We start from the raw sequence: 12,637 nt of genomic DNA, 5'->3' as shown, positions 1-12,637 counted from the left end.
CAGACTAATTTTGGTTCGTTTTCTGGTGTGAAAGCGGACCTCACTGGAGTCTATATGCTACATAATAACAATTTCACTACCTGAAGCGGACCAAATAATCGAATTAGTGGTGTGAAAGCGCCCTTAGTCAGACTTTGTTCACTATTGGAACTTAGCATTATAATCCAGCGATTGCCAGAGTGCTATTTTTGCTCTTTTAGCTACAACTTCTGAACCAGAGTGCTAATTGAATTCTATTTGGATATCTATTGTGGTTTTCCAGGACAATAGTTATAGGCTATCACCTGATTGAGGCGTTGCAATGTTGCTTATGGTTTGTCATGACGTTTCACTCTGGTTTCTTTTGGTTTGGTTTCTTTCTAATATGAGCTACCGTATGACAGACGTTGGTAAGAATGTTTCATATTCCATTCCATGATACTGTTTTACAGTATATTTGACAAATAAACTGTAAGAACCTGCGCTATAAGCACCTTAAGTCTATTTGGAATTGTTTTGGAGCCTACTGATCTCAGAATAAAGGAAGGTCCACCACATCCAGTGCTTGTGAATATATTTAGCTGAACTTATTAAACACAGCTGCTACTCATGAAGGCATGACTCATATACTGTAGCCACAACAGAGTCATTTTAGCAACAACATATTTTGGCTTTTTTTTTTTACCTGTCTGGCCCACTTGTGTTGAAGTTGAATAGCCCTGAGCTAGACTGACTAGTATGAAGGTATTATTGGGGCAAAAGTCACGAGCACATTTAACTGCAGATTTCGCATTCGCACACTAAAGTCACAAATGTGTAACCGTACATTTGAAGTTGTAGATATTTTTTTCATACCTTGTTAACACAAAATAGGGCTACGGGTTCACGAATCCGTTCTACAAGTTCACAAAACCGTTTTACAGATACACGAATTCTCACCTGTGCATCACAAATTCCTGGCCTCATCCCCTCGAGACTTTTGCTCCATTTACACTGCAACGATTGTGGCAAAACACATTCGCACATCCGTGTTTCATAGTCTGAGAACATGCACAACATTCGTGCATTTGTAAACCCAAATGTGAACTAATGCAACAGAAGTTGTGCATCTGTGAAATGTTTTCTCATTAATAAAAGTCTTACACGACTACAAGTGCATTGATACAAGTGCTTGAGTCTACATCTGCGAGTTTCCGTCGCTGTTTTCCGGGGACGAATACTTTTGCACCAATTATACCACCTGGCGATGTGCAAAACCGATTTGTACTTGTGCACACAGAGAGCATCGATCGAAAACAAAACAAGGCGGCCGGATCTGGATCTGGATCGCGCCCACACATCCCTGCTCATATAAGTAGCCTAACCTCCGCTTGTTTCCTCATCAATATAAAGACAAGGACGCACGATTTGTAGATTTTCTTTTCACAGAGTGAGAAACATACTTCGGAGTGATTATTTGCACCCGGGTGTAAATAGTGGAATGGAGGCATTTTCTTATTTGCACCCAAACCTGTAATGCGTGCAGAAACAGATGGGATGGCCTACCTAAATCTAACAAGTTAGGATTTTTAAAAACAATCTTTTTGATGGAAACGTGGTGCTAAATTCCCATAAACGTGTTCAGTTAACGGGTAAAACCGTACGTTTGTAAGCAAAATCAAGAATTACGAGCTTGTTTACCGTCACCTAGCAACCAGAAGATAGACAAATATTACTAGCCCAGTCAATCGCATAACGTAGAAGTCATGTAGGTTAGCGGATAAGTGCATGAGCCATGAATCAGAGATTGGTAGTTCAAATCACACCAAATGTAGGCTAATGCATTTTTTTTTTTTGCATGCCAAACTAAAATATTTTGAAAGTATGTGCGAACGACTCTCTTCTCTTTGATGACGTTACTTCGCGGCAAATAAGAGTTTGTGCTTAATGAATCTGTCAAAAATGGTCTAGTTTTATTTTAGTTATAGAAATAGGCTACAGTTGTGAGTAGAACGCTTCTAAATAGTCAACTCCTCTACAGAAAACAACTCTTTCAACTATATTGGCATGCAAAAAAAAGCCATAGGTTACTAATGGGATACGAACTGCCAATCTTCGAACCATATGGCCCATGCGCCTACCCGCTACCCTATACAATTTCTAGTCCATGCAACGGGCTAGTAGCGTAATATTTCTATCTTCTGGTTGCTCAGTGACGGTAAACAAACTCGTAATTCTTGATTTTGCTTACAAACGGACGGTTTTACCCGTTAACTGAACACGTTTATGGGAATTTAGCACCACGTTTCCATCAAAAAGATTGTTTTTAAAAATCCTAACTTGTTAGATTTAGGTAGGCCATCCCATCTGTTTCTGCACGCATTACAGGTTTGGGTGCAAATAAGAAAATGCCTCCATTCCACTATTTACACCCGGGTGCAAATAATCACTCCGAAGTATGTTTTCTCACTCTGTGAAAAGAAAATCTACAAATCGTGCGTCCTTGTCTTTATATTGATGAGGAAACAAGCGGAGGTTAGGCTACTTATATGAGCAGGGATGTGTGGGCGCGATCCAGATCCAGATCCGGCCGCCTTGTTTTGTTTTCGATCGATGCTCTCTGTGTGCACAAGTACAAATCGGTTTTGCACATCGCCAGGTGGTATAATTGGTGCAAAAGTATTCGTCCCCGGAAAACAGCGACGGAAACTCGCAGATGTAGACTCAAGCACTTGTATCAATGCACTTGTAGTCGTGTAAGACTTTTATTAATGAGAAAACATTTCACAGATGCACAACTTCTGTTGCATTAGTTCACATTTGGGTTTACAAATGCACGAATGTTGTGCATGTTCTCAGACTATGAAACACGGATGTGCGAATGTGTTTTGCCCCAATCGTTGCAGTGTAAATGGAGCAAAAGTCTCGAGGGGATGAGGCCAGGAACTTGTGATGCACAGGTGAGAATTCGTGTATCTGTAAAACGGTTTTGTGAACTTGTAGAACGGATTCGTGAACCCGTAGCCCTATTTTGTGTTAACAAGGTATGAAAAAAATATCTACAACTTCAAATGTACGGTTACACATTTGTGACTTTAGTGTGCGAATGCGAAATCTGCAGTTAAATGTGCTCGTGACTTTTGCCCCAATAATACCTTCATAGACTAGCTGCTCTCTTTTCACACACCCTGAAACATAGACTCACATCATAATATCACAACCACATTGAAGCTACAGTTCTTGTCTGCCGAAACATAGATTCACATCACAACATTCCAGTGACGTTGAAGCTATACAGTTCTTGTCCTTCATTGCTCTTCAGTGTGTCTTGGAGCCAGGTTGACCCCTGACCCCTCTGTAGGAGTGGAGGACCCGCAGGCATCCCTTCCAGATACGCCACATCCAGAGCATGTTCAGCACGTCAAGACACAGGCTGGACAGCAACCATGCCGAACGCCCCCCTGTGGACAGCTGGTAGTAGGCTTGTGTGCCATAGACTCCAAACACACGATAGTAGTAGACAGGAAGCACAGCAAGCCTCACCAAGAAAAACATGGCTGCCATCAACGCACCATTGACCAGGTTTGGCACAGAGGTCTTTGGGTAACCCAGCGCTTTGAAGAACCACCTGATTACAAACACAGGTAGTTAGAAAGATATACAGTAGTCATTTTCATCAAGACTGTGTAAAGTGGTCTCTGATACATATTACAGTGTTTCCCAACCTTTTTTCCTTGAAGGCCCCTTGGGCCTTGTCAGTGTCTAGACAAGCCACTACCTGAACTCATACCCGCATACACACACAAGACATTGTTCATTCAACAATCGGGTCTGGGGATGAATTACCAATGTCTAGCCTAGCTAGTAGCTCGACCTGAAGGTTGCTTACGCAAGTTCAGAAGTCAGAGGTAATAATATAGCTACATGAATTTAAATGTGGAACAAAAATATGTTTTAAAGAAAGATTGTTGAGCTGGAGTGCTACCTGGAAAATGTGGTGCTAGATGGTGCTCTTTGGTCGAAGGCTTAATAAGTGTCCAGAAAAGTGAAAGATATCAAGGCACTCATCTTGTAGAAATGTTAAAAAGCCTTTATTCTACTTGGCAATGCATTGATTAAAAACGTACTCCGACGCGTTTCGGCTGGAAGCCTTCGTCTCCCTGACGAAGGCTTCCAGCCGAAACGCGTCGGAGTACGTTTTTAATATAGTAGTCAAGGAGATGACGTCACCTACCGCTGATTTACACAAGGGGTGGAGAACTCTGATAAAAGGCGGAAGTTGGCAAAGTAGGGCAATATGCCTTGGTCCTGGTGGGAAGGGGACAAATAATATATATATGATCTATATATATGATCTGGATCAGAACATGTTGTTATCATCATCATCATCATCATCATTGTCATCATCAACAACAACCATTCTTTATTCAGGAGAACTTGACTTGACAGAGCTTTAAGCTTTTTTCAGCAATGCCCTGAAAGAAAACAACTATCACAAAATAAGAAAAAATAAAGAAAGTAACAATTAACAAAAAGACAGGTAAGGTAACACCAAAAACAACCAAAAACCAAAACACCAAAACATAGACAAACAAATTTAAAGATAACAAATGATACACAAGACAAAAGATGCTGGAAGAGGTGGTGTGATGCAAACATCATGCAATAGTTGTCATGAAACATTAAACTCACCAGCACATATGAGTACGCATACAGAGCCGCTAGGTGATGCAACACAAAGAGTTTGTCCCCAATAATCTCCCAAGACGAAAACATGATGAGCAAATCTGTGAAATAAGATCAGGAGTTGTGTTTAGGGTGGGGACTGACTGTGTATACATCTTTTCAACCTTGTGAGTTGGTTGGGCACCTGCATCTATAGTTGTAAGGAAATTGTTAGTGTTAGCTGTTATAAGGGATAATGTATAGAATGGCGGTCATTATTGGGAAAATCAGTGCCGATAGGCCGAACAGGACGCCGATGCACCATCAGAGGGGTCTGTGTCGTCCTGAAGGGACTTCATTGAAAGTTTCAATTCATTAGAACATATAATAGTAATCTACAGTCGGCTTTCACTTTTGAATGAAGTTCCATTGCAAGAAGTTACCTGAATACTTGCGGAGTGATGAAAGACATAAATAAGAAGCACAAAACCCATTTCCCTTGGCCTGTTAGCAATGGTCTGTTATTGAGAAATATCAGACCTCCGAACATTGGGAAGGCCCATTCAAGTGAATAGAGCATTTAGCAGTATGAAGAGCCGTGTAATATTTAATATGTGTTATTTGTTATATCCAGGTCTCAGTGATCTTCTATGAAGTGGTTAGTACTTATTGGTGACTTGTTCCTGACCCTTGCAAAAAAGAACTACAGTATAGTGAGACTGTAAGATTTCTATTGTAGTTCTATGGTAGTGTATAATACGTAGGCTATTTGATGTTCTGTAATACCTCTAAATAGGAACCCTATTGGTAGGCTACAGTCTTATAGTATTTCTGTACACTCTTAAAATGAATCTGTTGAAAACAACACATCTCTGTGTCCAGATAGGGACAACACAGTTTGTGTTGTTTCCAACACATTGCTTCTGTTATTTGTCACACGCAAGATGTGTGGAAAATTACACAACTTGTGTTGTTTTTAACACATCTCTGTGTCCAGATAGGGACATCACAGTGTGTCATTTCCAACACATTCTTTTTGAGAGTGTAGTATGTCCCTAAAAATGATAAGATTCCTATAGTTCTTTCTTGTAAGGAAAATGTCAGTATATGTTCATGTGAAGTTTTGCTCACTGAATATCAGCCGATTTGTAGTAAGACAAAATAGTCTCACACAGAGGCAATAGGTGGTGAACTGTATATCTGGCAGTGTTTCCCACACATAGACAAATTTGTGGCGGTGCGCCACAGATTTAGCACCGGCCGCCACATATTGCGTTTCGTTATTTTATTTATTTATTTATTTTGCGCTATTGAAACGCTCTTGAAAAACGCGCAGCATTCGTTAAGCTGAATTTCCTTTTCTTGCGCTTCCTCTCTGTCACTCACGCGTCTGTCTCTCATACACACACACAGGCACACACACAGCCCATCCCCTCCGTGCACACCGCGTCTATCTCCATGAAAACCAACAAGATCATCCCTGGAAACGTGATCGGTGGTCGCACTGATGAACCTGACGCTGCTCGGGTAGAAACATAAAGTTCTCCCGTAACTTTTGTAGACTATGCGTGCAACTAAATTACCAAACAGTAGAAGTAAACTCATTCTCCTTGGCCGGCTCTCGTGCGCGCTCAATGGACACTCGCCATTGACATGCATATTTAATCCAAATAAAACATTCACAATCGTGAACGCATTGACGCACAGAACTAGCTAAATTACTGTCAAATTCGGTTAGCATCATTACAGTAGTAGGCTATGCTGCAGGCATTTGAATAAAACTCTTGCATTCAAGTTGACTGACCATCTCAATACCAATATGTTCAACTCCAAGACTTAAAAGGGTCTGTCCCAAGGAGAAAAAGTCTTAGCTTACCTTGAAACTTAAACACATGTGGGGAAACTGAACAGTCCAACCAGTAAAGTATGATAAGCTTAGCCTGCTACTTTGTTTACAATATTTTGAGGCTTCAACCAGACAGCTGAATTTAAGAAGTGGAGTTGTAATATGAATAGTAGGCTATAATCTGCATAAAGTTTGCTGTTATGAATATCAGAAATGTCAGTATATAGAATGTAAATAATTACATAATGTGTGTGTTTCAAATAAAGACAAGCTTTACATGTTGTTAAAAACATAATTTACATTATATGAAAGGAGAGCGATAAAAAGGCGATGCAATGAAAATATGGGTGCACCCCCCCCCCCCCGACCACCACACATTGCCTTCTAATCTGTGGGAAACACTGTCTGGGCAGAAAAGAGATTGGTGAACACTGTAGCGGAGTGGTGAGTGTGTAGCTTTATATTTACATTGATCAGATGCTTTTTATCCAAAGCAACTTACAAAATCAATTATTACCATTGTCCAAGGAGCCAATCAGGAATTGAACCCACAACTTTTCTGGCTACTGCATGCTGGCTACTGCATGCTGGCTAAGCTCCTTAACCACTATCACCGCCCACATATGCTACCATCGCCACAACAACACCAGAAACGTGCTGACCTGAGAGTAAGTATCCAGTTGTTATGGCAACGTTGAGCTTCACCCAGGTTGGATCTCCCCTGTTCCAAGAAACAGATGGCACATGGTCACCAGGATACTTTGATCTGACAGGAGACCAAATCAGCAGATATCACACTCACTCATCCTCTCCTGCTACACCAATGGCATGCTTTATCTCACCAGATAGGGCTCTCGTTGATGGCTTCATCAAATAGAAATATATAGAGACTGAACTGAGACACTACAAGAGCGTGGACCGTGGATACTGCTCTGAAAAGAGAGAAGAGCATAAATGAGTGCTCACATTCCCTCTGACTGTTCAGGTTACCCTGTCTAAACCAACACAGATTTGTTTAGGCTACAGCAATGAGGGACAGGCCCTCAGAGACAATGTAACAGTAGCACAGCATGAGTACTTAATATCTTATATCTTGAAATACCAACAGTCTTAATGCACTAAGGGACACTACATTCAGAGGAATACAATCTGTGATGTCCCTTTCTGTTAGTTGGTGCATGAGTGCTGGTGGATGTTGTTGGCACAGCCAAGAGCCTACCTGGCGTTCCACTCCGTCCTGCAGGAGTGTGGTAGACAGGCGAAGGCAGGGCAGAGCCACGGAAACAGCCTCGGGCTGACTCTATGGAACAGCCACTGGAACACCAGGAAGCTGCAGGAGACAGCCACCAGTGGTACGCTGAGCATCGCCATGGTTACAGTACAGTGCAGAGAGACAGCAGGAGCAGCTGTAGAGCAGCCTGTGGCGTCTCTCCTCACCGTCCTGCAAAACAGTCCACCCCCCACCCCCCCGCAGGACCAGTCAGAGCTAACTCTGCAGGGGAGAGCTGCACAGTCAATAGCATTAGCAGTATTGATAGCTGTCTTAATCATCGCTAGTATAACGTAGGCTAACTGTTTCTCACATAAGAGCAACACCATAATCCACTTTACAATATGTTACTCAAATGTATCATGAAACAATTAGGATACATATACATGTACATCATTGTGCTCTTCGCTTCATTACAGAGTCAATAAGATTAGCAGTATTGATAGTAGTCTTAATCATTGCAATTATACAACTGTTTAATCGTGCACATAAGTGCAAGATCATAATCCTTTACAAAACAGTTTAGAATGTCTCCCTTTCCCTCTGTTTATAATTTTCAAACTTCTCTTCCTGCTCTCATGATGGACACTTCAACATCAGGTCTTTACCTCAAGTCATCTCTTCCCCTTGTCTTTACGCTTCCCCTCTCCCCCTCTCTTCTCTCCCCCTTCTCTCTCTCTCCCTTCCCCCCCCTTCTCTCTCACTCTCTCTCTCTCTCTCTCCTTTGTCACTGGACACTCTCTGTGCAGTTGTCCTAGAGGACGTGTAAACCGCTGACGAGGGGTAATGAAATCTGCTGGTATTGGGGGAGGGATGCAGAGATTTCTACAGAAAAAAGCAGTGAGTATCACGGAATGTTTATCAGGGACGCCGGTGATGAACTCTTGCTATGTTTTTAATGCACCAAAATACGAATGCACCTCGTGTAACAAACTGCTTATCCCAGTTTGTTGGTTAGTTCAGTTTTTGGTGCATTAGAGCCCTGCACTTATAAGAGCTACAGTATAGCTTGGAGCCAAGACTCCAATAATTAGAGCTCTGCACTTATGAGAGCTACAGAATAGCTTGGAGCCAAGACTCTGCCAATAATTCCGTCCCAGTGATGTTGACAACATAAACATAAGAAACAGAATGCTTCAGTCTAGCTATACATGCAGCTAAATGTCCTGGAACACTGATATGTGTTTTCAAAACAGTTACTACACCTGACACCAGTATTGCATGCAGGTTTGGGTAACTCACAGGTTCACTATTATTACTAGCATACGATTACAACAAGGCAGATCAAATATACACAAACACCGTATGTCTGCTATGAGTCTCATACTCACTTTCAGCTAGTCTTCATTGTTCTCAAATCATCACATTCCATCTCCGTCAGATCAGATGAACACTTTTAGGAACAGTCCATCCTCACTGGAAATGAGTAGGTGAGGCAAAGAGCAAGTGCATGAAAGAGAGAGAGAGAGAGAGAGAGAGAGAGAGAGAGAGAGAGAGAGAGAGAGAGAGAGAGAGAGAGCTGACCTTAAGTCAAGGTGGGAGGCTTCCTCTGTGTAATATATTATGCATTCACATCATCCTGTCCTATACTGTGTACCACACTGCACTGTAATGCACCAAATCATTTGATATGGATGCACTAATAACCACACAATACGGTATATACAATATACATTACGCTACATGGTTAAATACAGGATAGAATAACATAAAATAAAAAAAAATCCAATACACTGACTGAACTGAAGTGCGGGTAAACTGCAAGAGGTGAAATGAGGTGATGAGTGCTTCAGTGTGTTGGACAGTTGCCTACCACTTTTCTCTTCTCATGGCGTGCATGTACACCAATTTCACCACTAGGGGGAAACCTCTTCCAGAGCTTTGTGACAACTTCATCTTAGACATCCTGTGTGGAGCAAGACTTCACATACTTGAATGATACCCAGTGGTATTTTACTGGTATTTTTCAATGGTAGAGAAAAGTAGTAATGAGTTATGGTAATCAACTGAAAAGGAAAAAAAAAAGATTAAAGATGAGACAAACCAGCTGATTAATTTGTTAATGTAGGCTAGATTGGTTTAGAAATTTGGAAACCTGCTAATCTATTTACACCAATGTGTAGTGAACAGCCAGATGGCACCACTGAGCACTGAGTGTAGTGTAGCGTAGTGTAGTGTAGTGTAGAGTAGTGTAGTGTAGTGTAGTGTAGTGTAGTGTAGTGTAGAGTAGTGTAGTGTAGTGTAGTGTAGTGTAGTGTAGCGTAGTGTAGTGTAGCGTAGAGTAGTGTAGTGTAGAGTAGTGTAGTGTAGTGTAGTGTAGAGTAGTGTAGTGTAGTGTAGTGTAGTGTAGTGTAGTGTAGTGGTACTGGGGTCACTGCACATAGGCTGTCTGGCTGAAGATTATTTACAACTTGCCGAATTCCCATCTGTATTTTGGGGACACTTTAATAGCGCTTGGGGATGCTTTGCTAAACCAGAGACATCATATTTTTGATAACTGATTGCGCATACAGTAGATAGTTAAGCCAGAGACACCATATTTTGCACTTTACAACAGGTCTCTTAAGATCACTTACAATCACAGCCAGAGCTGGAGAGATTAGGAGAGTCAAATATTTGCAGATAACAGAAATATCTGTTGGAATTTACCACCCCTCCCCAAAAGTACACAAGACCTCCAAAGCCTCTTGCAAGCTATATTGGACATTTCATATCAGTATATTTCGTAACATCATGAATTATTTGAACTGCATGGACAAAAAAATGTGACCTTATAGTCTTTTTGCTTCTTCTGGATGAGACAAACACATTTCCTGGTATGATGAGATAAAACGTGTTTAGCGTCTTGCTCCGAAAATAAACTTTTAAATAATCTACATGGGACTTGCTGTGGTCAGGTAGCCCCAACAGAGGCAGTCCACCAAAGTAGTGTGACAGAGATTTGTAACAAGGGTGGCCCTAGTGGGGCACTGGTTAATTCAAGGGTGGCATCTAGATAAACAGAAACAGGCTCAAGTTGTTAAATTACAGTAGCACACATGCATGAGTAAAACTATGCACCAAGCACCATACTCATAAATTGAAGGACAAAGACCATACTCTCACATCAAATGTCTTTGTAATTGGATAAAATGTCAAATACAGTTTTCAGCTCATTTTCAGCTCTGAACAAAACCTGTTCAGAAATTAGGCCATTTGGGCAAAAGTGGAAGTGTGAAATGTTTTTTTTGCCAGTTCTTAACTGGTCTGGTTTTGGAACCCATAATTTCACAAGTTCATAAAGTTGTGACCAACTATATACTGTATATATTTAGCATTCAGGCCAACGTATATGGTGAGGTAGCCTACATAAGACACGTAAAGTGCCTGGCCTATTTGTTTGGAAAATGCAGATGTTTGGCATTACATTTGTGAAGTCTTTAACTGCTGATATTACCTTTAAAAGTACTACTCGACAGGTTTGTCTTTGACAAGGGTGCGTTGTTTCCAAGTGGCACTTTAGATTGGATGGTTTTATGCTTTCATGTGCACCCCACACTGTCTTATTTTGTCCTCAATTTAAGTTAATCATATTTTATCTTACTTCAAGTATTAAGGGTTGCAGCCAACTTGCGTTTCACATGATATCTTAAAATTATGCATACACTTTTATCAAATTAGCTCTCTATCATGTATCTAACATGACCTGTCACATAAACATTGTCGATGTCCATGCCATGGCAATGACTGACATATACGAATACAGTTTATCAAAATAACGGGCCACAGATCTGATCAGGTAGCATTTTAAATTTTAGATTTTTAATTCCTTTTTAGCCACAAGCTCCGCGACCCATCACTCAGATCAGTACCACAACCCACTTTTGGGTTCCAACCCACCAGTTAAGAAACACTGGCCTAAGCTATAAACTTTCCACAACGTCAATATTACATTAGGGCAGTAGACTATTTACAATACAACATAACAATACAACAGTGTCGGCTGAGTAGGTAGAATAGGCAGATATAAAAATTTGCCTACATTACGTGATTCCACAATTGCAATTCTGGGTTTTGTGTGCGTGTAATAAGATAAATGGGCACTGGCAGATGCGATAGGTAAATATATGTTTTCGTGTTAGCGCAAGCAGTATCCTGTAGGCCTATTGTAAACTCACATGCTAAAAACAATAAGCCATGTAGCCTATAACTGCAAGCATGTTTGCTAGATTGCTTATATTTCTGAATCCTGATATTTCAAACTAGTGCGCTGCAAGGGCATCAAGAAAGGTCTCGCCTTTGACTGTTAATGGCGAATCGTAGACTAGGATTTTGGAGTGGCACCTGGGGTGGCCAATTGAATCTCAAGGGTGGCCTGTGCCACCCGGAGCCACCCCTCTGGCTACGCCCCTGGAAGAGAAGATAATGAGAGAGAGAGAGAGAGAGAGAGGGGGAGAGAGAGAGAGACAGAGAGAGACAGAGAGAGAGAGAGATGCTCCACCAAATAGTAGAGAACGTTTTTTCGTTTTTCATGGTGACACCTGCTTCCTGGAAGTTCCTACAGGAAGTGACATAAGTCCATTTCCTCCATAGTGGCCATCTGAGAGTGAGCCTGCGACCTCTGACCTTATAGTCTCCGCAGCCTTGGCTCCAAAAACACTGCTAGGGTGGCTCCAGAGTGGAGTGGATCTGGCGAGTCAGAGTCTGGAAATAGGTTCCTCACATGGGTGTGTTTGAGGAAGAAATGGGAACCAGATGACGGAACCTTAAATGCCCCAATTAACGTGCCTGTGGAACACGTGTGTGTGTGTGTGTGTGTGTGTGTGTGTGTGTGTGTGTGTGTGTGTGTGTGTGTGTGTGTCTGTGTGTGTGTATGTGTGCGTGCGTGTATGTGTGCGCGTGCGTGTGTGTCTGTGTGT

General features: G+C 41.6%; 1 protein-coding gene across 1 annotated transcript; it reads right to left on the bottom strand.

The window, feature by feature from the left end:
• Positions 1–3,131: 3,131 nt before the first annotated feature.
• Positions 3,132–9,195, bottom strand: LOC134102074 (TLC domain-containing protein 4-B-like). The gene is made up of 7 exons (XM_062556055.1): positions 9,071–9,195; positions 7,689–7,910; positions 7,312–7,401; positions 7,132–7,190; positions 4,651–4,745; positions 4,193–4,266; positions 3,132–3,586 (listed from the first exon to the last, which is right to left on the bottom strand). Exons 2-7 carry the CDS (start codon positions 7,838–7,840, stop codon positions 3,277–3,279), a joined length of 780 nt encoding a protein of 259 aa, XP_062412039.1. The 5' UTR covers positions 7,841–7,910; positions 9,071–9,195; the 3' UTR covers positions 3,132–3,276.
• Between the last annotated feature and the right edge of the window lie 3,442 nt (positions 9,196–12,637).

Source organism: Sardina pilchardus, chromosome 15 (assembly GCF_963854185.1).
Source record: "Sardina pilchardus chromosome 15, fSarPil1.1, whole genome shotgun sequence".
In the NCBI taxonomy this organism is placed as follows: domain Eukaryota; kingdom Metazoa; phylum Chordata; class Actinopteri; order Clupeiformes; family Clupeidae; genus Sardina; species Sardina pilchardus.
Note: the sequence above shows the minus strand (reverse complement) of the source record. Positions and strands in the feature narration are given on the sequence as shown.